This window comes from Papio anubis, chromosome 11 (genome assembly GCF_008728515.1).
Source record: "Papio anubis isolate 15944 chromosome 11, Panubis1.0, whole genome shotgun sequence".
NCBI lineage: Eukaryota > Metazoa > Chordata > Mammalia > Primates > Cercopithecidae > Papio > Papio anubis.
This window is the reverse complement of record NC_044986.1, coordinates 10129162-10154773: the sequence shown is the minus strand read 5'-3', so window position 1 is coordinate 10154773 and position 25612 is coordinate 10129162. Positions and strand designations below refer to the sequence as shown.

The window sequence follows — 25612 nt, the reverse complement described above, 5'->3', positions numbered from 1 at the left end:
GCAATTCCTCAAGGATCTAGAACCAGAAATGCCATTTGACCCAGCAATCCCGTTACTGGGTATATACCCAAAGGATTATATATCATTCTACTACATAAAGACACATGCACATGTATGTTTATTGTGGTACTGTTTGCAATAGCAAAGACTTGAAATCAACCCAGATGCCCATCAATGATAGACTAGATAAAGAAAATGTGGCACATATATACCATGGAATATTATGAAGCCATAAAAAAGGATGAATTCCTGTCCTTTGCAGGGACACGGATGAAGCTGGAAACCATCATTCTCAGCAAACTAACACAGGAACAGAAAACCAAACACCACATTTTCTCACTCATAAGTGGGAGTTGAACAATGAGAACACATGGACACAGGGAGGGGAACATCACACACCAGGGCTTGTTGAGGGGTGGGGGGTTAGGGGAGGGATAGCATTAGGAGAAATACCTAATGTAGATGATGGGTTGATGGGTGCAGCAAACCACCATGGCACATGTATACCTATGTAACAAATCTGCACGTTTTGCACATGTATCCCAGAACTTAAAGTATAAAAATAATAAAAAATTAATTGGCTATTGATCACCAGATATATGCTATTCCATTTAAGTTTTGGAGCTTTATTTTTGGAGGTACAAACGCTACCCAATTTTCCGGTGAGTTTGTAAGGCAATCCAATCTTGCGCCTTCAGCATTTAATGTGTGCCACAGTTCAAAGAGGACCAGTTGGGTGTGTGCTCTGCATGGTTCCCACTGGGAGAAGAATTTTGTCAATAACTGGGAAGCAACAAGTTCATGTGAGAACTGCAGCATGGCTTATGAAGACCCTCTTCAGGGAAGCTCCCGTTTTCTGAAGCATGTGGGTGCTGTCTTAGTGAGCAAAGTGGAGCTTGCACTGAGGTTTTACTAGAAAGAAAATTGAAGCAGCACAAAAAACATCTTGAAGTCGTATGACTTGTAGAATGGAAAATTCCAAATCAGGCAGCCCATGGCTCGAATCTTAGCTTTGCCAGTGATTAGCTATGTTATCCTGGGCAAATGTTCTAAGTCCTAGGCTCCAGCTGCCTCATTTGTTAAAGAAAACCCAAAATGTTGTTAGGAGGATTAAATGAAAATGTAACATATTTAATCCAGTGCCTGGCATATAGTGATAACTCAATACAGGCTAATTATTGATATATTTTAAAAATACTATGGCTAGTATTATATATAAATACATTAAATATATGTAAATATATATTAATTTATGTATAATACTAGCCATTATTTGTTTTCAAATAATATATATGGCATATATATATCTTCAAAAGGAATATATATGTTTTGTATGTATCTATCTTCAAAAGCAGTATATATATTTTATAGGTGCGTATATATATATATTCCTTTTGAAGATGGTCTTTGGTCAAAGAAGCCAAAAAATAAATAAAAATTTCTATTTTTTTTCTTTTGGGGTATAGAAATGTCATGTTATTCTGTAACATTAGATTCTTAGGGCATTCATTAAATCTAATACTCTTCCTAATGGGAGAGAACTTTTTATTTCAGGCAGTGCATTATGTAACTTCATCTTCCTAATTTCCATTTTATTCTCCAGTCTCTTTCAAAACATAAATTGAGTTATAAACTCTGAACTGCTAATGTGGGAGTGGAAGCCCACCTCTGAGGGTGCCTACAGTGCTGTCTAGTATTAATAAAGTCCCTGCTACTGCAATGAGATGCCACCTCACACCCATTAGGATAGCCATTATTAAAACTCCAGAAAATAGCAAGTGGAGGCGAGGATGTGGAGAGACTGGAACTCCTGTGCACTGCTAGTAGGAATGTAACATGGTGCAGTCTCTACGTAAAGTAGTATAGTGGTTTCTCAAAAAATTAAACAGAAGTACTGTATGATCCAGCAATTCTGCCTCTGGGTATATACCTAAAGGAATTGAGAGCAGGGACTTGAAGAGATACTTGTTCATACGGCATTATTCACTCATGTTCATACAGCATTATTCACTCATGTTCATACAGCATTATTCACAATAGCCAAAAGATAGAAACAACTCAAGTGCCCATCGATGGATGAATGAAGAAAGAAAATGTGGTGTATACACACAATGGAATATTAGCCTTTAAAGAAGGGAACTCCTGACATATGCTACAACATGGATGAACCCCCTCAGAAGAGTATGCTAAGTGAAATAAGCTAGATGTGAAAAGACAAATACTATATGATTCCACTTACGTGAAGTGTCTGGAGTAATCAAATTCATACAGACAGAGAGTAAAACGGTGGTTGCCAGAGGCTGGGAAAAGGGTGGATTTGGGGAATTATTGCTTAATGAGTACAGAATTTCAGTTTGGGAAGATGAAAAAGTTGTGGAGTGGATGATGATGATGGTTGCACAACTATATGAATGTACTTAATGCCACTGAAATATACACTTAAAAATGGTTAAAGTAATACATTTTATGTACATTTTAACCCACACATCTTAGCAAAGTGTTCAGCACACAGTCTGAATAAACACTGGCTGCCTTAAAAAAAAAAAAAAAAAAAAGGGCCTGTTGGGCCTGTTGGGTTTATGCCCTGGAGGTACAGCCTCATGACCAAGGTTTGACTGATTTCATTTCCACCTGAATCCACCTAGTCTTACCCCATAGCAAGCAAAATACAGCTTTGCAGAAATGTAGCAGAGGCAAAAAAGAACGTCCTTTCCAATTCTTGCTGGATTCTTGCTTGTCTTTCCGATTATTTCACCTTCTTTTTTTGTTGTGGTTGTTGAGATGGAGTCTCGCTCTGTTGCCCAGGCTGGCGTGCAGTGGCGCCATCTCGTCTCATTGCAACCTCTGTCTCCTGGGTTCAAGCAATTCTACCTCAGCCTCCTGAGTAGCTGGAATTACAGGAGCCCGCCACCACACCCATCTAATTTCTGCATTTTTAGTAGAGACAGGGTTTCACCACATTGGCCAGGACGGCCTCCAACTCCTGACCTCAGGTTTTCCACCCACCTTGGCCTCCCAAAGTTCTGGGATTACAGGCATAAGCCACCACATCCAGCCTCAATTCTTCCACCTTCTTTAGGTTTATTCTTTTATTTTCTTACTGACTTCTTAAGCTGAATGCAATACTCACTAATTCTCAATCTTTCTCATTTAAAAATAAATTTATATAAAGTTACACATTTACTTTTAAATACGTCCTTTACTATATCTCACACTTTTTTTTTTTTAAGCAACAGGGTCTTGCTCTGTCACCCAAGTGAGAGTCCAGTGGTGTGATCATTGCTCACTGTAGCCTCCACCTCTTGGGCTCAAGTGATCTTCCCACCTCAGCCTCCTAAGTAACTGGGATTACAGGTGCACATCACCATGCCTGACTAATTAAAAAAATTTTTTTTTAATCCGTACAGACAAGGTCTCACTGTGTTGCCGAGGCTGGTCTCAAACTCCTGCACCCAAACAATCCTTCCCCATTAGCTCTCCCAAAGTGCCGAGATTACAGGTGTGAGCTACCATGCCTGGCCCATCTCAAAAGTTTTGATGTGAGATATTTCATAATTGTTTGGTTCTACATATTTATAATTTCCACTGAGATTTCCTCTTTTACCATAAATTACTGAGATATATATTTTTAAGTTTACAAACATGTGGGCTATTTTTTATTGCTCATTTATAACTTAATGGCAGTGTAGTCAGAGTCATCTGAATGATATCAATTTTTGTGATTTAAGTTTTCCATTGTAACACAATCTTTATAAATGGCTTATAATACATCTGCAAATAACTTTATTTGTCAGGTACAATGTTGACTTTTTATATTCATTAGATTGTTAATTGTGTTATTCAGTTATCTTATGTTCTTATTAAATTTTGACCTACATTATCTATCAATTTTCTGATATGTTAAGATCTCTCATTATGTTGATTGGTCAGTTTCTGCTTTAAATTCTGTTCTTGCTTTATGTAATTTGTACTTGTTTTGCTTTAATATTTTTAATGTGTGTAATGAATTATATTATTTTGAGGCTGTGTTATTAGTCACATACAAGTTTATAATTATTAATAATTATTATATCCTCTAGGTGAATTTTTTCCTTTATTATTACAAAGTATGCCTCTTCATCCCTATTAATACATTTTGCTTTGCATATTATCTGATGCAATATTCTGTGAGCTTTATTTTGGTTAATATTTGCATGTGATATATATTTATGTTTTATTATTTTCAGTCTTTCTTGTGGGTTTTAGGTGTGTCTTTTTTTTTTTTTTTTGAGAGGGAATCTCACTCTGTTGCCCAGTCTGAAGTGCAGTGGCATGATCTTGGCTCACTGCAACCTCCTCCTCCTGCATTCAAGCGATTCTCCTGCCTCAACCTCCCTAGTAGCTGGGATTACAGGTGCGTGCCACCACATCTGGCTAGTTTTTGTATTTTTAGTAGAGATGGGGTTTCAAAATGTTGGCCAGGCTGGTCTCGAACTCCTGACCTCAAGTGATCTGCCTGCCTTGGCCTCCCAAAATGCTGGGATTACGGGTGTGACCCACCATGCTTGGCCAGGTGTGTCTATTTTAAGCATCATATACCTAGATTAAAAATGCAAATGCAGAGTAATAATTTTGGTCTTTAAATAGGTGGATTTAATCCATTTAGATTTCTTTGTGATTAGTAATGTATATGAGTTTATTTCTTCAGTTCTGCTGCCTTATTTAGGTATTTTTACTTACAATGCTTTTGTTTTCTGTTTCTTCCTCCTCTGCTTTTTGTTGGATTGATAGTTTTTCATATTTCTCCCCTCTTCCCCACCTCACTTCTGGCTTGAAAGCTGTAGATTGATAGTTACCTTTAAAGTATTATCCCTCATAATTAACTGTCTATTTTCCACCAAACTCTATAGTTATTCAATAATTCTAGCTTCTTTCCAATAGTAACAGTCATTTCTCACATGTTACCTACTCACAGAACACTCCTTTTAACAATCTTATAATTGCTATTTATAGTTTTATTTTTCTTCAATTTTAAAATATCAAAGTTAGTTATTTTTATAGTTTAGCAGTTAATTACTTATATTAATATACTATGTGTATATGTGTGTGTGTATATATCTCTGCCAATAGTTTCTTTTTCCCTTGAAGTACTTTTTTTCTTGCTGAAATATATCCTTTAGTAATTTTTTGTTTTGTTTGTTTTGTAATGAGAATCTGAGTATGTTTTTGTATTCCAGATAATGTCTTTATTTTGTCCTCACTCTCAAAAGATAGTTTAGCTGGATATGAAGTTCTAGGTTGACAGTTAATTTTCTCTCTGCATACTTTTTGTACATCTGTACTTCCTGTTGAGAAGTCTGCTGTGAGCCTAACTATTGTTCCTTTAGAAGCTATCTTTCTTTCCCTTTGTGTGTTAGGGTTTGCTCAAGAAAGAGAATCAATAAAATAATGTGTGTGTGTGTGTGTATGTATACATACATACATATATGCAGTTGTACATACACATACACACGTGTATATACACATACATACATATATATGTATAAAGATATTTATTGTAAAGAATTAGCTCATGCAACACAGAGGCTTGGCAAGTCTAAAATTTGATAGAGGAGACTGGAGAATCAGGAAAGAGTTGCAGTTCAAATCCAAATGTAGTCTGGTGGTAAACAAGGAATAGCCAATGTTGCAAATGAAGTCTGAAGGCAGTCCTACTGGCAGAATTCTCTCTTGCTTGGGGAAGGTCAGCCCTTTGTTCTGTTCGGGTCTTCAGCAGATTGGATGAGCCCCCACCCATATTATGGAGAGCAATTTGCTTTACTCAAAGTTGATTTAAATGTAAATATCATCTAAAAACACCCTCACAGAAACATCTAGAATAATTTCTAAATGTCTAGGTATCCTGGCCCAGCGAAGTTGGCACATAAAAGTAGCTATAGCACTCTGGAAGCTAAAATTGTCTTTTTATTCTTTGTATTCTGCAATTTCATTGTGATATGTCTAGTTGTGGATTTATTTTCATATATTCTTGCTTAGTACTGAAAATGTAATATACATCTTCAGTTCTTAAAGATTTTCAGCGTTTATATTTCTGAATAGTGTTTCCCCACCAGTCCCTACATTCTCTTGTTCTGGAATTCCTGCTTGGTGAATGTTGGAACCTTATAGTTCTTCCTCCATGTCTCTTAATTGCTCTTCCATATTTTAGTTTTGTTTTCTCTCCATGCTGTGTTCTGGGTGAGGTCCTCAGAACTCTGCAATTTACTAATTCTCTCTTTGTTCTAATCCAGAATTTATTTCACCTAGTAAGTTTTCAAAAAAATTCTTGGATTTCTATTTGATTTCATATCCACCTCTTGTTTTATTATTTTTGATACATAATTTCTTGAATTTTTTGTTTGTTTGTTTGAGATGGAGTTTCACTCTTGGCTGCCCCGCCTGCCCAGTTGTCCAGGCTGGAGTTCAATGGTGTGATCTCAGCTCACCACAACCTCCACCTCCTGGGTTCAAGTGATTCTCCTGCCTCAGCCTCCTGGGATTACAGGCATGCGCCACCACGCCCGGCTAATTATGTATTTTTAGTAAAGATGGGGTTTCTCCATGTTGGTCAGGATGGTCTCGAACTCCCAACCTCAGGTGATCCGCCCACCTCGGCATCCCAAAGTACTCGGATTACAGGTGTGAGTCACCATGCCCGGCCTTTTGAATTGTTTTCAATGAAGTTGTACATTCATTTACCTCCTTGAATATTTTAAACATAAATGAAGGCTTTGGTACATGGAGCTATAAAATTTTAATTTCGTCTAGGATAAATATATATTTCAATTTTGATTTTGAGAGCTGACTTATAATTTTGATTTCCACGCTTTATTTTTTGAGACAGGGTCTTGCTCTGTTGTCCAGGCTGAAATGGAATGGTGTGATCATAGCTCACTGCAGCCTCGACCTCCTGGACTCAGGCAATCCTCCCACATCTGGAGTAGCTGCAACTGCAGCTGTGGTGGTAAACTCCCTGCCACCACTTCCTGCTTCCGGCCCCAGAGATCAGCTCTTTAAGTCCACAGAAATGTTTATTTTTTACTTTGGCATCTGACTGTGTCTTTTGTTTTCTCTTATGAGTTAGCTGTCATTGCTGTGGTGTTTGGAGCAGAGGGGGATCAATGTGAGCTTATTGTGTCAACTTGACTGGCTAACTCATGATTAAAAATTTTTGCTTTACTAATGTCACAAGATAGATGGTCTGATGGGAAACAATTAGAAAATAAAAATAAAAGAAACAATTAGAAAGTAAAAACTTCTTTTATTGGTAAGCAACTGGTATTGCTTACATTGAGACAATAAACATCGGTTGTGTTTGCAAATCTTAGTCCAGATGGATCTTCTTTCAGAATTTGTTCTACTCTTACTACCAGTATGATCATCAGGTCAGGAGAAAGTATCACTGGTCTTGGCAGTCGGTGGCAGGATGACTTTGCCCTGATCATTTCAAGTTTTGGTATGAAATGGAGATTGTGTCATCCTTATCTACCTCATTGGCGAGAACATGTGCGAAAGCTCTTTGAAATACATTGGGATGCTATGGTATGGTGAGTGCTATTACTAACGCTCCTTGTTTATACTCATTGGAGAGGACAGCATTGTGTGGCCCAGGGAAATAGTTTTGGAAGCAGGTGGATCTGTGTTTTGATTCTGGGTTTCCCTTATTCGTTGTGTGATCTTGGCAGGCAAGTCAGTTGACCTGACTCATCATGAAATGATATAATACTGTGTTCTTTTTTTATCCATTTACCTGGGATGGGACGTTGGCTTCCTCTTTGTTTCCTATCACCCAAGCACTTCATTAGTGCCAAGTTCCATCTCGGAGTTAAATGAGGGGACCTAAAATGCCCAGGGCACTTTGCCCATTATCAATCTTAAATGTGGTTTCTTTTTCCAGGGCTTTATCTATGTGAAGCTGTTCTCATAATTGCCTTTCATTATTTCTTTTTATTTCTTGGGTATAGGGCCCTAGAACTTGAAAGTGGTTCTGAGGGACATGTCGAAGGGCCCAGGGGGACCAGAGGAATAGATCAAGCTCAGCTATCTCCTGTCCTAGCTCTCCTGCCTTCTCTGCCCACCATCTCCAACCATCCCAAGGGCAGGTGTTTGTGATGAGCACAACTATGGTGCTGGCACTTTGTCATCTCTTCTTACTATCATAGTTACATGTACTGGACCAGGAAGGAATGCATTTAGACTACGGAACCTCTGTGAGGGGATGGAGAATTCAGTTGAGGTGTGGTAAGTAGGAATGTCATTCCTGCCCTGCTGAGAGGTGACTGTGATTGACATATAGGAATCTGGACTCGGCAACAAGGGACTCGAACAGGGAGCTCTGAGGCCTTGGCTGGTTTTAGCTTCCTCATTGCTGAAAAGGGGTGTTGCTGTTGATGGTGGTGTGAAGTCCATGGCTGAGGGAATGGCACTTGTTGTTGCTCTGGCTGCACCTGTTCCAGGGAAGGCCCTGGTGCTCATGCAGCAGTGGGGATTGGTGGCTCTTTGTTGGGTCTCAGGGCAGGATATCTCAGGATGATACTGCAGTCCCTTCCCTGACTCATTTCTTCTTTAAAGTGGCCTCTTGAGAGCCTTCTTTGGCCATCTGCTAAGAATCTGACCAATACCAATTCCTTTCTGAATTTTACTTGATCTAAAAGTCAAGAAACTAAGATGGAGTGACCAGTATCAATATACTTGCCTTTTCTGGTTTCTGGGTGAAGAAAGATTAGCATTGCTGGAAGGTGAGATGGTTATATTAAATTCATTGCTTCCATGCTAAATCTTGACAAATATTAACAGCAAAGGGAAAGGGGGGAGGGGATCCCAACTCAAGCCTGGAAGATTTTGAATGGCTAGAAAATCATAGCATTAAGACATAATAAACATCAATCTCCAGGTATGTTATAATTTTATTTTTTTAAGATAACACTGAATGACTGTAACTGCTTTTGTATCGGAGCAGGGAAGCCGTACCCGAACTTGAAAATCTTTCATCTGTTATCCCTAATACATACTCACAAGCACATCGCAGTCTTGAGGAAGTACAATTAAAAAGGGGGTAATCCTTTTTTCAAGTCCTCAGGTTTAATTTTCCTGATTATGGTAGATTATGAGTCATTCTGGGTCTTGGTCTCCAAGAGAGACAGCGCCTTCCCTTCAGTCCCTTTCAACAGTTGTTTATGGCAGTTTCAGCCTCTTTCTGCCTCTCGGAGGCTCTTTATTTTTAAAGCAAGGCAGACAAGGCCTAAAATTATTCCATTAAAGAGGGGCAATTTTTGTAATGGGACTTAGAGTGCTTTGCAGAAGTGCAGGCAAGTTTCTTCAATATCCTGAGCATTATTCGCTCATTTAGTTAAATGATGTTTCTAATTCCCTGGTAATTACGTGTAATGAGGCACTTTTTCTCTTCTTGATGAGACTTTAGCTTAATATGAGATGGCGTATTTTTTTCTTTTTTTTTTTTTTTCCATGGGGATAATTACCCCTTCCCAGGAAAAGCAGGGTTTGTTGTGCAGAATATAGCAAATTATTTTATTTCCTGCCATCTTGACTGCCAGTAAATTATAAAATTAAGTTTCAGTGGCGCATTAGCACCATTTTGGAAAAGGCTCAAGACTCCATTTTTTCTTTTTCTTTCTTTCTTTTTCTTTTTCTTTTTCTCTTTCTCTTTCTTTCTTTTTTTTTCTTCTCAATTCATGTACTGCTGTCCTCTGGGACTGTAGAGGCTATTATTCATAGAACAGATGTTTTTTTTCTGCCAATTCCTAGTATTCAGATGTATTGAAGCAGCAACATAGGTTTAATTTTTCTGGATTATATCCAATGTAGAATGTTCTTATAAGCATCTTTGTGTTCAGGTAATTATCATCATAAAGTTAAGTAATATGTTCCCTCTTTTCTCTGGTCTCCTCTCTCTCCTCCTTTGGATGTCAAATTACCTATTTTTGTGCAATGCTTTAATTAGGTGCAAAGCAACTAAATTTGAACCACATGAAGGTGGTGACACCAACTATTAAAAGGCAAGAAACTCCGTTAATATGGTCACTCTACTTAACTCTGTTGTTAAAAAGCAAATTTAAAGAGAAGAGAAAAAAATATGGGGAGAGCATCATTTAATTAAGGACAATGTCATGCCTAACTTTGGTTTTCTGGATTTGGTTATTTTTACCAGTTTTAAGAATTATATGTTTGTGTGTGTGTTTGTGCAAATGCACACTTCTACCATTTTTTATTTTTGTTTGTGCAGAAGAAACATTTCTTTGGAAGAAGCAGCCTAATGAGATGGAAAGAGGAAAAGAGAGCTTTAGCCAGGGAGCCAGGGGGCTGGAGTTGTAGGGTAGACTCCATTTACTCCCAACTGGCTGTGTGCTTTGGGCAAGACATCGTTTTTGAGCTTCAGCTCCCTCCTGTTTAAATGCATGAGTCACAGCAGAGGATCTCTAGTCTTCAGAAACTTAAAAGGTCTTCCTATCAGTTAGCAAAAGAACCATGTGTTGGGGTTATAGCAAAGTAGCCCAGATTTAAAGTTTGAGGTTGGATTGTTGTTGTCATTTTGTGCTCCCCACCACCTGCTCTATCATCCCTTGTAAAGATGCTGGTTTCCAGGGGTCCAGGTGCCCCCATCTCCTGTCTTGCTGATGGTCTTATGGTTCCTGTTTGGGTTCTACTAAACTTCTAGGCCTGGAAAGTTGGGAGATGCCACCAGTGCCCAGTCCACATAGGATCAGCGTTTCAGGTGTGAGTAAACCAGGGTCATTCGCTGCAGAGGGAGATGCCACCCAGTGCCCTGTCCACCCAGGATCAGTTTCAGGTGTGAGTGAACTGGGATGCCCTGTCCACACAGGGCCAGTGTTTCAGGTGTGAATGAACTGGGGTCCTTCCCTGCAGCCCTCAGTTTCCCTTGAGTCATGGGTAGTCTAATATTTTCCTTTTCTTGAGGGTAGCCGGAGAATTTTTTTGTTTGTTTGCACATTTGAAATCAACAGCAGTGTTCTGAAAATAATACTGTCCTTTTCAGACAAATGGTAAGAGACTGATGTGAGCTGATTTCTTCATGTTTGGGGAATGGGGGATGTTTACCAAAATGACAAGTCTTTCTCACTTGTATAATTAGCCTGCAATAAAAACCTCCCATCTGGAGTTTTTATTTTAAGAAACTGCTGTTTGGAATAATTCTGTTATAGGATAGTTATGTTGGTCACTTCACTTTTTCACTTGGGATCACCGAGGAGGCTCATGCCCACTTCCTGATGGGTCCTCCATAGGCCTACCCCCAGGCACGTGCCTTCTCAGCTCAGCACCCTGTAGGAGCTCCATGCTGACCACATCACAGTGTAAACTCTGAATCTCAGCGTGAACCAGAGGTGGGCCCAGAGTCAGATGGATTCAGGTCTGAGTCTTAGATCTGCCATTCACAGATTCTGTGATCTTGGGCAAGTTGCTTATCTTTTCTGAGCCTGTTTTCTCATCTTAAAAATGAGCATCCCAATAATACCTCATCAAGTAAAATAAGATACACGTAAGGCACAGAGCTTGGGACTTAACTGCTGAGTAATGTGAACTGCTAGTATTATTATTGCTGTTGCTGGGATTACTACCTCACCTTCTACTGCTTGCCTAGAGGTATATGTGCCACATCCCAGCCACTGGTCCCTAACTCATCCCAGGCTTTCCTGTCCTTGTGCCTCTGTTTATACAGGTTTCTCTGCCCAGCATATTTTCCCTTTCTTACTTTCCCTGCCATTCATTCATTCATCTCCATTCATTTATTCATCTCCATTCATTTATTCATCAAATACTTATGGAGAGCATCCATGATGTGCCAGTCCTGTTGGCCTGTTGGGCTCATCTCAGACACAGCTTTGGTGACTGTCCTAGTGGGAAGGGCCCTCTGTATCCCCCACAGGCCCGCAGGCCCATGCTTTGCTGTGGCCACATATAATGCACAGGGCCCTCTCTCAGTCACTCCTGTTCTCCTCTTTTCCACGTTGGTCCTAATCACTTTTGGAATCCCAGCCCTCTCCTCAGGCCCCAGTGGAGCATGAGCTGTGCTGTGGATGAAGTCTGTTGGCACAGCGAGTCCCTGGGATGGAACCTGCACTCACTGCTTGACCCATGGCTGGGTGAGTGGCGAAGTGGTCAGCACAAGCTTCTAGCACAGACTTCCCTCTTAGCAGCATGTGGCCTTGGGCATGTCACAGAGTCTCCCTGCCCTGTCCCCCATTTTCTCTTCTGTCAACTGAGCATAACTGATGCTACAATCTCACTGACAGATGGTGAGTGAGGACAGAGTGAGCGGGCATGTGAGGCACTTAGCTCCACGCGTGGCTCACCGATGTTGGCCGCTCTTGTTATCATTACAACGATGAGTATTAGCCTTTCTACATGAGAGATTCTCAAACCTGGCTGCTACCCATGAGAATCATGTGGACAGCCCTTAAACAAAGATTCCTGGGCTCCCCCTCGATCTTCTGCATCAGAACTGCCAAGATGGAGTCCGGGAATGTGTTAGCTACATGCTTTTAGGATGACTCTGATGCCCAGCCTGGGAACCCACAAGGGGCATACTCCTGGCATGGGCAGTGCCTGTGTTTAGTGGGTCCAACTGCCCTGTTGAATCAAGAAGTGCACTCTGTACTGGGTTGAATAGTGTCCCCTCCCAAAATTCCTGTCCACCTGGAATCCATGAATGTAACCTTATTTGGAAATAGGGTTTTTGCAGATATAATCAAGTTAAGATGAGGTCATGCTGGAACAAGGTGAACCATAAATTCAATGTAACTGGGTATCGTTATAAGAAGAGGGGAACTTTGAACACAGAAGCAGACATAGATGGAAGTTGGTCATTTGCCTGTGGAGGCAGAGATTGGAGTGATGCTGCCACAAGCCAAGGAGCAGCTACCAGAAGCTGAAATAGTCAAGGACGATCCTTCTCTAGAGGCTCTGGAAGGGGCAGACCTCTGACCTCCAGAACTGCGAGAGAATACATGCCTATTGTTTGAACCCCTCAAGTTGGGGACGATTTGTTATGGCAGCGCTAGGAAATGAATACAGGCTCCAAGTCACCTTCCAAGAATCCTGCATTGAGGCAAAAACTCTGCTGATAGGGCTCACTTTGTGAATAGTTGACATGCTTCCAGCTTTATAAACATCAATTCAAATCTTAGAAGAGAGTTTCCCCCTCTGGGCAAAATGGGTGTTGATGTATTTTTAAAAATGGGAGTTAAATGCTGAGGGTATAGGGCACCTCTGGCCCATATGGGACTAGCTGAGTCCCAGGTCTTCTGTCTGCCTGGTCAGGCCTGAGCATGTGCAGGGAGGAGGCCGACAACTGTCTGGGCAGATGCAAACCTCCATTTGTGTATTGCTGCCTTTCCAGAGCCTCGGGGATGCTCGGTGGACACCTCACAGGAGGCGAGATTGACAGAGCAGGTTCTAGTCTTAGCTGTCTTCTTCCTTCCGGAAGGTTCCTGGACAAATCACCTGATCTTGTGGAACCCAAGTTTCTCCACCTCTAAATGGAACACATTAAATTGTTACGAGTGAGCATCAAAGGAAATCAAGAATGTGTGATTTAGCTCTGCATGCACCGGGCTCTCTAGATAACTTTCATTGCAGTTATTTTGACTTCAGTTTGGTGAGTCAACTACCCCAGGTTTTGAAATGAACACAGGCAGGCAGAATGCGTGTGGTAATCCCAGGCTACAATTCTGGAGCCTTTATTGAAGGAGAAGACATTTTTTATTTGTAAGAATGAAAAACGGAAGGCGGGGAGCCTATGTGGCATGGAATTCAAGAAATGGAGCAGCTGGCCACTGGTGATGGGAAGGCCCACAGCAGATTCTGCAAATCTCTCTGGAGTTTCTGCTTGAGTTCCTGTTTGCTGCTGTGAGCCCCTCACTCTCCTGTTGCTGAGACACCTTCACCATGGCTCAGGGGCCACATGCTATTCCTCAGGTGGCGGAGGGCAGAGACGGGGGAGTCGGTAAAAAGGAGAGGGCTGGAAAATTCCTCTTAGCATAAGAATAAACAGTGATTTGAATATTCAGTTGTGAGGGTTATAAATAACTGTGAGTTTTCATTGACGTGTAAGCGGTGATACATTTTGTACAATAATTAGTTATTTGATTACTTTTGTTTTAGCCTGAAGTAGAGGACAATTGACAAATGTGAATACCTCTGAGACTGATGGGGCGCAGTAAACTAACTTTATTTATTACAAAATGCAATTTTATTAATATGAATTGACAGTAATTAATTTGCTAGTGTTGATGTTGTTAATAATTGCATGTAATTTATGAAATATTCATGCTAGAGCAGAATGAAATAATGCAAAGGTCCTCTGGCTTGTTTGTTAAGTCTGTGAATATTTCAACAAAGCCTTTCTAATTCAATGTATTCATAGTACAGTGGTTTGAAATCCCACAAAATTACCAAAAATATTTTAATTTCTTATTTGAGTGTTTCTTAACTTGACTTCCAGGCATGTCCAGGGATACTGTGCTTATACTTCAGGGCACCATGAAACTCCCTGAAATTAAATGGAGGAGGTGTTTTCTTGAGAGCCTCCCCCAGAAGATTAAGTACCAGTGCATTGTCTAACTTAATCTTCATAAAAGCTCCAAAAATACTTTATTCCCATTTCATAGATACGGAAACCATGGCTGAGAGAGATGTCATCGTTGCTGGTCCCATGTAAGTTGAAGTGTCAGAGGTAAGAATCAACTCTGTCCTCTGGCTTCTAAATCCAGGACCCAAGGAGTAAAATCTAATTTTGCCTTTATTCCAATTTTTTTTTTTTTTTTTTTTCTGAATGAAAGTATGGACTGTTTCCCTCTCCTAATTCAGTTTGGCCCTCTTGTTCCTAGAAAAGGATTGTAATTAGAGGGCATCACAATTGAATTCAGCTAATGTGATCAGCAACATGGGGGCCCCGCTGGAGCCTGTGGTCAGGCTCTGTGGAGGCGCTTCAGTCTGCTCTCTTGCTTTGGAGACCCCCTCCCCACTCTGAGGGCTGCAGGCCAGTGGCCAGGAGGTGGCTGTATTTAGGAAGAGGCAGCTGTGAGGTGCTGGCACATGCTCTAAACCCCCTAAGAATTCAGGTCTCAGTTCCTAACTCCAGGGCTGACCTCCTGGGCCTGCACCGTGTTTCCGGGCTGAGAAGGGCTCCACATTTGGTTCAGTGCTCTAGTGTCACCAATCCTTGTAACTTTTGAACAAGGACCCTACAGTTTCAAGTTCCCTGGCCCCGCAAATTATGTAGCCACTTCTCTCTTCCCTCTGGGACTCTAAGAAGTTATTTCGCTTCTCTGAGCCTCCGCTCTTCATCTGGGAAATGGGGAGGAGATGTTTTACTCTCTCAGGGCGATAACTGAATGCATGCCCAAAATGCCTTTTACATTCTGAAGCCCAGGGCCAACGCCAGGGATTTGTTTCAGAGTGATGTCCTCCAGTGAGAGCTGCAGAAGGACGACCACAGGAGACTGAGTGTCCAGAGCTCTTTCTCAGCCTCCTTGACCCACATCCCAGGGCAGAGGCATCGAAAAAAGACCTAAGTCCACGTATAATCCAAGGCAATAAATGTGCTCCACATTCTTGGCTGGGGGTCTGGGTGGTTAGCCCCGAAGTCATCGCATGGGAAGGTGTAGGGTTTGAGAAAGCACCACCATTACCTACGTGTTTTCACCCCCTAGGCATGTTCCCTATTTGTTTTCAGAAGAAAATGAAAGAAAAAATTTTCTGCACAAAGTTTCCAACTGGCAAACATTTTCCAGCTGTGAGACCTTGGACACATTTTCATCTCAGAGCTGTTTTTTCTTTTGTAAAATGATGTAATAATTGCAGTTATCTCCCTGGGCTGTGGCGGGTATTAGATAAGAAAACGCAAGTAGAACTCACAGAGATCGGCCTATCAGAAGCACTCAGTAACAGTTAGCTTTGCTTTGTTTTCTTCTTGTGATTGTTACTCTTTAATAAAATTTATGCTGCTCACAGAGCTCTGTCATTTATTTATGTTTTTGAGACAGGGTCTTGCTCTATCCCTCAGGGTGGAGGGCAGTGGTGTAGTCATGCTTCATTGCAGCCTCTGCTTCCCGGACTCAAGCAATCCTCCCATCTCAGCCTCCCAAGTAATTGGGATTACAGTAGTGCACTGTAACATCTGGCTAATTTTTGTGGGTTTTTTTGTGGAGACGGGGTTTTGCCATGTTGCCCAGGCTGGTCTTGAACGCCTGAGCAATCCCCGTGTCTCGGCCTCGCACAGTGCTGGGATTACTGGCATGAGCCACCACACCCAGCTAACTCTGTTATTTTTGACAGGCTGGATGAAGGGTTAAGGTTGAGGTGAGAAGGTAGAATTGGTCTTGTCACTCTTGGCCTGCCTAGCCCCTCTTGCTCACCTACCTCCCCCATTTTCTCACTCTGTTTCTCCTCCCTGAGTATGTGGGGAGACTTGCACCCTACCACCTCCAACCTCCAACACCTGGAGAGGTTGTTCAGGTGGGAGTTGGGCTACCACGCTGCAGGCTGCTGCTTTTCCCCGGAACTTTGATTTTCACTCCTCAGACCTCATCTCAGTGATCTTCCTGCACTGGGACTGTGGTTAAATGTCTGTACTCAGGATCCACATGAGGGTGAACCACTCATGGAGGGAGAGCACTTTTCCTCCCCCTCATCCCAGGCCTAGCTCAGCACGGGGCCTGCCCTGGCTGATTCCCAGTGAACACCTGTCGAATAAACAGGGAAACCGAACCTTGATAGGAAAGGGGTGTCTGCATGTAGAGAACACCTCTTTTTCTTTTTTTCTTCTTTCTTCTCATTTTTTCCTTTTTCTTTTTTTAACCCTCTTAACCATTTCCGAGTGTACAATTCAGTGCATTAAGTACATTCGCAATGTCATGCAACCATCACCACCATCTGTTTCCAGAACTTTCCTTCATCCCATACAGAAACTCTGTACCCATTAAGCAGTAACTCTACATTCTCTTCTCCCCCCAGCCTTTATTTTACTTTCCATCTTTATGAATTTGCCTCTTCTGGATGCCTCACGTAGGTGGACTTGTACAATATTTTGGCCTTTAGATCTGGATTCTTTCATTTAGTATGTTTTCAACATTTATCCATGTTGCAGCAGATATCAGAATTTCATTTCTTTCTAAGCCCAAATAATATTCCACCGCATAGATTTTTGTTATCCATTTTGTTTATCCATTTAGTTATTGATGGTCACTTAGGCTGTTTCTACCTTTTGGCTATTGTGATGAGTGCTGCTATGAACATTGGTGTACAAATATCTGTTTGAGTGAACTGCTTCCAGTTCTTTTGGGTGAAAATTACCTAGACGTGTAATTGTTGGGTCATTGGTAATTGTATGTTTAACTTTGTGAGGAGCTACCGAACTGTTCACACGAACTGCACCATTTCACATTTCCACCAGCAATGTTTGAGGATTCCAGTTTGCCCATGTCTTCACTGACACTTGTTATTTTAGACAGCACTTTTAATCATTGGGCAAAGAATTCCCTCCTTCTTTACAGGCATCTTTGCTTGAAGCAGACTCTAAACCAGGAAGAGCAGGTGCAGGAAAGGAGAGGGCCCAGGGAGCCACAGTTATTTACTTTTGCTCAGAGACACTGAGGGTACCCTTGCTCTTTAGGAAACAGCTGGGACAACCTCTGGTTGAAGCTGCTGAAAGCCCATGTTCTTCTCTGCTCTTCCAGCAACAAGAGCTACAGGGAAACAGAGGACATTGTATGAGTAAAGATGGCGGCCATCTTCTGATGCCACTCTTGGCTAATTCTGACTACATAATGTGGAGTAAGAGTTTGTCTCCATATGACCTGCTGCAACAAGTAATGAACCGTTATTCTCCTGGACAGAGGTGTGGTCAGGGTGTGTGGCTGGGACTGTCACCGTGGAGGAAAGATGAATGTACCAAGCAGTCTCTATGCTGAGGACCTGGTTGTTTTGGAGTTATAACACCCTAGTCGCTTTAGTCATCCATGAGCTTCATGACGACATTGAGCCATCTGACACTCCCACCCTTCGTATGGGGCTCCTCTGGGTGCCAGGCAGGGGCTGCTGTATGCAGATGGTGTCCTGGGATTCTAAAAGACACAAAGTGCCCGCTATCTCGCCAGGATCTCTTTCTGCAGCAGGGACCCTCAATAGAGGTTATCCAGCCTGGACAGAGGATGAGGATCCTGGATTCTCCGGTCTGAGAACCTCTCTGGATCTGCTAGAGATCCCAGCCTGTCCTTCATGACCAAGGCACTGGGGTGGAGCTCGTCTTCATCAGTGGAGCTGGCCCCTCTTCTTGGTGGAGGCTGAGGCCTACAGGAGCATGGTCCCACAAGGCAGCAGGGCAGGGCAGGGCAGGGCAGTCACAGTTTACTGGCAGATGGGCCCGCAGCATACTTACTTAGGGTCAACATACGGTCAACAAGTGGGGATGGGGGGCAGGCCCTTAAAAGAAGGTAAATAGGCCAGGTGTGGTGGCTCACACCTGTAATCCCAGCACTTTGGGAGGCTGAGGTAGGCGGATCACTTGAGGTCAGCAGTTTGAGAATAGCCTGCCCAACATGGTGAAACCCCCTCTCTACTAAAATTACAAAAATTAGCTGGGCGTGGTGGCAGGTGCCTGTAATCCCAGCTACTTGAGAGGCTGAGGCAGGGTAATTGCTTAAGTTGCAGTGAGCTGAGTTCACAACACTGCACCCCAGCCTGAGCGACACAGCGAGACTCCATCTCAAAAAAAAGGTAAATGGAGAGAGAGAGAGTGTGTGTGTGTATATGTGTCAGGTTTCCTGGACACTCCCAGGACCAGTGCCTTGGGAGGTGTGGTGGGCATGGAACCACCCTCTTGCCTTTCTGTGTCGCTGACTTGGGCAGTCAGTGGCTCTTTATTGAGCCCTTACTATGTCCCAGGTACTATGCTTTGCATTTGACAGACCCCTCACCACCCATCCTATGGTGGGGATTACCAGTTCCCCTTTGCGGTGTGACTGGCACTTGGGTTGTGGCTATGACATTTCCTAGTTGAGTGATCTTGGGCGAGTCAGTTTACCTCTGTGGGCCTCAGTTTCCTAGCTTGGGAAAGGGAGACAAATGTGAAAATACTCTGTGTAAAGTGGAAAACAAGTTTTAAATGTTAGAGCTACATGGAGTGTGAAGTTACTGTGTGACAAAGTTATGTTGACACAAATAACTTATGAAGATGTTAGGATTCACATTAACTAATAAGGGAAAGTTGGAGTATCTCATGTGTTCAGGCACAAATACTGACGGTGAAGTGTGCAATTATTAGCAACACCAGCAGAATAACCACTGCACAGCTGGTAGGGGCTGAACAGGGATTCAAACTCCGATACTTCAGAGATCAAAGTCCATGTCCTTAAGCACCACACTGCAGGGCCTCCACGAGCTTGTGTGAGTCTCACAGTGGCCCTGTTCAGCAGGCCAAGAAGAAAGTAATAATTCGCTTAAAAAACGAGGAGATGGAGGCTGACAGAGAGGCATTAGACGTGAGAACTCATATGAGGGTGTGGAGCCAGAGGAAATTTAGTCTCGGATCCTAAGGTCTGGAGTTTATAATTCATTCATTTATTTAAGAAATGTTTATTGAGCAGCTGTTATGTACCAGGGACCATTTGGGGAGCTTTGAATGCTGTGATGAGCAAATTCAGCCCTCATGGACCTTTTGGGATATGGGGAAGGTAGACAAGTAAGTAACCCCACAAACGAGACACGTAGTTGCAGCTGGACTAAGAATACAAGCAGTGCAGTGAGAAGTCCAAGGGGAAGGCTGCTTAAAACCATCCAACATTCTAACTCGTTCTCCTGGGAGACACTGAAGGCAGGGGAATGGGAGCTACCATGGAGCCTGCAAGGTTACAGACTGAGAGCCCCTGAAAGCAGAGGAAACTCGAAGTGGAGTGGATGGGGTTGGGCGTTTGTCTTCACAGTTGCCTCCCCATGTCATCCACATCTACCCCGTCTCCCTGAAACCTCCGTGGGGCTGTAATGGGGCTATTCCTTACACCTGCCATATCACAATACAAGGTGGGCCACAGGAGTGGGTTTAATAGGAAGCCTTAACTTTTCTGGCAGCAGTATAGGAAAAGACATCAGCAGGAGAGAGCTGAAAGGAAAGACCAGGAGTTTGCTGGAGTGAAGAGTTACTCTTTGGTAAGTTGGAGGCCTGGACGGTGAGATGCACTATTTTCCTCCCATTCAGTGGTGTCCTTTGCCTCTCCAGTTTGCCTGTGGTTTGAGATAAGCCAAATCAGGATTCCTTGAGGACACTGAAGAAAATGAATGTGTCATGAAGCAATTTAGTGCCAAGGGTCCGAGGGAAGAGGTGTCAGCTAGAGACAGAGGAGCAGGGAAGGCTCGTGGGGTATGTGAGGGCAGCTTGACTAGGGTCCTTGGGACCAGGCCCAGATAAAAACTGGGATTTTCCAGTATGGAGTTGGGTTTGCCCATGACTTCAGAATAGCTGGGTGGTTCTGACTCAGGGTCTCTCATAAAGCTACAGTCAAGTTCTCAGCAGGGGCTCCAGTCATCTCGAGGTTTGAATGGGGCTGGAGGATACACTTCCAAGGGAGCTTATCCGCGTGCCTGGCAAGTTAGTGCTGGCTGTGGGCAGGAGGCCTGAGTTCCTTACCAGGGGGACCTCTTCATAGAGCTGCTTGAGTGTCCTGACAACATGGCAGCTGGCTTCCTGGAGAGTGAATGACCTAAGAGAGAACAAGGTGAAAGCAATGGCTTTTGTGACCCAGCCTGAGACGTCACACTCCACCATTTCCACAATGTACTATTGCTTACAGAGGACAGCCTTATTTGATACAGAGGCGACTATACAAGGATGCAACTATCCAGAGGCAAGAACCATTGGGGGCCATTTGAAATGCTGGCAACCACACCGGGCCTCAGTGTCCTCACCAGTAAGGGGCAATCGTGCCTGCTCAATTGCCTCACTGTAAGAATAAAAGGAGATCCTTTGTGGGAAGGATGGGAAGTGCCGTAGCAGTTAGGAGCGCAGGGATAAGACAGGTGTGATGGTTAATTTTATATGTCAACTTGATTGCTAAGGGATGCTCAGCTGGCCAGGTGCATCTGTGAGGGTGTTTCCAGAAGAGATTAGCAATTGAATCAGTGAGCTGAGTAAAGAAGATCTGCCCTCACCAAAGTGGGTGGGCAGCAGCCAATCCATTTAGGGCCAGACTAGAACAAAAAGGTAGAGGACAGGGGAATATGCTCTCTCTATTTGAGCTGGGACATCCGTCTTCTCCTGCCCTCAGATATCAGAGTTCCATGTTTTCAGGCCTTCACACTCTAAGGCTTGTCCCCAGCAGACTCTCTGTCACTGGTCTCAGGCCTTCAGACCCAGACTGAATCACAACACCGGCTTCCCAGGTTCTCCAGCTTGCAGACAGCATATTTTGGGGACTGCTTTCATAATCACGTGAGCCAAGTCTCATAATAAATCCTCTGTTACATATCTATGTATCCTTGGTTCTGTTTTTCTTGAGAACTCTAACTAATGCGACAGGATAAAACAGGGTGAGATGTCTGAATTGAGGTGTATTGTAAACGTAAAATATACCCCCAGATTCCTAAGACTTAATATGAAAAAGAATGTAAATTACCTCATTAACATGTTGAAATGATATTTTGGATAGTGTGTGAAAGACATTTTTTATTAAAATTAATTTTACCTGTTTCTTTTCTTTCGTTAATGGGGCTTCCAGAAAATTTGTGAGTGATGTGTATGGCTGGCATTCCATTTCTATCGGGCAGCTCTGGCCTGCACCATGAGCCTGGATGGTGTCCTCACCCCTGTCTCTCCAGAGATTCCAAAGGGCTCAGTGTAGAGTAGATGCTCAATACATGTCTGAGTGAGTGCTCAGAACACAGTAGGTGTCCAAGGAATGTCAAACAGACACCCTGGGAGAGAGGGAACACCATGATCTTTGGAGTGAGACAAATCTGGATTCAAATTCTGGTTCAACTCCTGGTTGGGTGAGTCCCTAACCTTATGAACCAAAGATTCCACATCTGCAGAATGGGTCTGCTAGTCCCTACTCAGCTCCCTCTGCTCAATTCAAAGATGCAAATGAGGTGTAACTGTGCTGATGCGAGGCCTCATTGTGCGGGCTCTTATACTAAGTGCATGCTGGCTCAGGCTAAAAGCAGCTCAGGTGTGGGGGGTAGGATGAGGCTGAGGAATGGCAGCGCTTGGGCACGTGTGCACATACATGTGGGCCAGCTGCACACTAGCCACATGCTTGCTGTTGGCAGAGCCCCTTTGGTTTTTCATTTATTTTCCTTTGTTTTTTTTTTTTTTTTTTTTTTGAAATAGAGTCTCACTCTGTTGCTCGGGCTGGCGTGCAATGGCACGATCGTATCTCGCTGAAGCCTCAGCCTCCTGGGCTCAGGTAGGTGATCCTTTCACCTCAGCCTTCTGAGTAGCTGGGGCTACCAGCACGCACCACCACACCTGCCTACTTTTTTAAAATTTTTATGTTTTTGTAGAGACTGGGTCTCATTATGTTGCCAGCGCTGGTCTTGAACTGCTGGCCTTAAGCCATCCTCCCGCCTCAGCCTCCGAGCATGCTGGGATTACAAGCATGTGCCACTGTGTGTGGCCAGGATTTGCTCATATTGCTGTTCTGTTTCTGTGCCCTGCTGTGGCCTGGTTTTGAATCCTGATGAAGGCAGAGACAACGGACAAAGGGGGTGAGAGTAAGAGCAGCCTGCCCAGCACTGTCCTGTCCCCTTAGCCCATCGTGGGCAGCAGTTTGGGGGACACCCCTCCTGACAGTGGAGACTGGTCCCAAAGCAAGAGCACAGGAGCATGTCAGAAGGGCAGTCTCCCCCGAACCAGGGGTGTCGCTCCAGGGGTCTGCTCACCCCTCTCCTTTGCTAAGAATCAGCACCAAGCTCCACACCCCCGTGTCTGTTCCCAAAGAGACCAGAGACAAAAGGAAGATGCATTTTCTGTTATCAAGCCACGAAATCCTTACGCTTAATTAAAATGTGCCATGGCAACCAGTGATGTGTGTGTAGCCTGGCTCAGAGTGGCCATCACCACCAAAGGCGATGCCCACGTGCCATCCCTTTGTTCTCGGCTCTGGGAGAGGTGACCACACTGTTCCCTTTGTGAGCATGGCCTTTGTCTGCAGCACAGAGCAGAACCACAAAGCCTCGGTGGGGCTGATGCCTGCAGCCTTTTTTGGGCCAGTGCCCTTGCCAGACTGGGAAGCTGGGCAGTCCCAGGGCAGGCATGGCCCAGTCTGTGTCAGCTGAGGGCTGTGTTGGGGACCACAGGTGTGGTAAGACATGGTCCCTGCACTCTGGATGCTGCTGAGGGAGACAGACACACAGCTAGATTGCTATATGACAGGGCTATAAGACTTTGGTAGGGCATGAGAAGCAAGGTACCATGGAGGCTAGACAGGGGCCTGAGGATGGAATCAGAGGCGGCTTCCTGGAGGAGGGGTCATTCGAGTAGTTGAGGACTAGTCAGGAGAAGGGAGATGAATGTGAATGAGAATGGAAGTGAGGAGGGAAGGGATGCTCCTGGCAGAAGGAGGAGCACAAGCCAAGGTGTTGGGTCATGGTGTGCAGGGGCTGGTGCGCAGGTCCAAGCTCCTGGACCATAAGGATAGGGAGGAAGTTGCGGGGACTGCGGAGGCTGGAGCAGGATCTTGGAGAGCCTGTGTGCCAGGCTGAGAGACCTAGATGTTATGTGATCTGGGCAACATGGGCAACAGAAGGTGGCTGAGTGGATCAGAGTCAGATGAGAGGCTGCTGAACCAGAGGCCACCAGTGTGCACTGGAGAAACTCAGATGGCTCCTCTGTCCCCTGGTGAGGCAGACATGTGCAGGGGCCACAGAGGGGTCCTGAGGGACAGAGGGAGTGACCTGGGAGAACACTCACTCCCATTACGGAAGGACACCGCAAACTGCAAGCCCAGTGAGTGGCAGATCAGCAGGGCCCAAGGAAGGAGGTAGCTTGGCATCCAGGGACCAAAGCCAATCTTGGAATCAGGTATCATTACTGCTGTGTGACCTCGGAAAAGTCGCTTAACCCCTCTGGGCTTTGGGTTTCTCTCCCTCTCTCTCTCTCCCTTTTTTTTTTTTTTTTTTTTGAGACAGATTCTTGCTCTGTAACCTAGGCTGGAGTGTAGTGGCAGGATCATAGCTCACTGCAGCCTCCACCTCTCAGGCTCAATTGATCCTCCTGCCTCAGCCTCCTGAGTAGCTGAGACTACACACATGCACCACCACGCCTGGCTAGTTTTTCTATTTCTCCTAGAGACAGGTTTTCATTATGTTGTCTAGGCTGTGTTTCTCATTTTTAACATGAAGAGGAAATGAAATCACTTGCATGAATGGTCTGTTTCATCCACTGACCATGAGTTAAGATCATCAAATATTGACAGAATGAGTAAGGAAAGGTGGTGTTGACCCACAGCACTGGGCACTCACCAGGCCCAGCAGTTTAAATTGTCAGGAGATGCCAGGAGAGTTGTGACAGCATTGGCTGCAGCAAAAGAGTCATTAGACTTGAGTTTGAAAGCTAGGAGTGTGAGATCACTGCAGCTGTCTTAATATCCTAAATTAAAATCATATTAAGGCTTCATGAATGTTCCAGCTGCTTCTTGGTTGCCTCTGAGCTGCTGCATGAAGAATGGGAAGCCCTTGGGTTGTTTTTCACAGGCTGCTGGCTTAGACTGGGCAGGAGAAGGCACAGTTGGGCGTGGCATGCACAGGGCCAAGGTAGGGAGCCCAGAAACCTCACTTGGGAAACTTTGTGGTCCAGAGATAGAAAATATCTCAGTAAAAGGATTGTTGCTTGGGTGGGGTAGATTTCCAGGGTCTTTTAAAAGCCATCAATATAGAGGCTCCAGAGTCCCCGAACCGTGATTATTTAAATCATTTATTCGGCATGAGGCTCCTCTCCCTCCTCATCTAATTTACCCTCTGTCTTCTCTAGGTCAGCTTAGAAAGGAGGAACTGGTTTTCTTTAAATAAATATGGGCTGCAGCTTATGATTCACGGGGTTTAAGGACTCTTGTGATTTCTCAGTCCCCCTGTAAGGTTTAGGTTTGGAACCGAATTAAAACACCAAAGGCAAGAAGTCTAAAAGGGAGAGATGGTTCCTGCCAATTTCTTCTGGCACCTGCAGTGCCTGTGAAAATCTGCCCCACAGGGAGCCTATGCCACTGAGAGGGAAATGGTTCAATTCAGGACTGGTTAGAAATTGGGCTCATATACCAGCCATTAGGGAACTTTACTTGATGAGAAAATGAGAACCTTTTGTAGTTGCTAAAGAGAGCACCATTCTTAATTTGACCTCTTCTTGGTCATGGGAGATGGGCACTTTATCGGAAACTCAAGTGCTCAGAGGAAGAAAAAGGAAGCCTCTAGTGTGAGGAAGGGAGGCCAGCTGCGTCTTATTCCCTTGTGTCCATGCTGTGTTCTTGGTATGCGGTCCCTGGAGCAAGTGCAAGGAATAAGACAAAGACATCGGTGACTGTGTGGAGGCTCGGATGGACAGAGATGCTAGTCTTTTGTAAGATCTATGACAGGA

The 25612-nt window shown here is 43.8% G+C and overlaps 1 protein-coding gene across 4 annotated transcripts in view; it reads left to right on the top strand.

Moving 5' to 3' along the window:
* BUB3 (BUB3 mitotic checkpoint protein) overlaps positions 1-16009 on the top strand; it is a 40089-nt gene extending 24080 nt beyond the window's left edge. For 2 of the 4 annotated variants that reach the window (XM_021943812.2, XM_017944407.2), the window contains 2 exons: positions 14664-14728; positions 15453-16009. In XM_021943812.2, the coding sequence (XP_021799504.1) occupies positions 14664-14682 (19 nt within the window). In that variant the 3' untranslated portion in view covers positions 14683-14728; positions 15453-16009. Of the gene's footprint in view, positions 1-14663; positions 14729-15422 lie in introns of all 4 variants that reach the window. The other 2 variants (XM_017944409.2, XM_017944408.2) reach the window with 2 other exon arrangements.
* The last annotated feature ends 9603 nt before the right edge of the window (positions 16010-25612 follow it).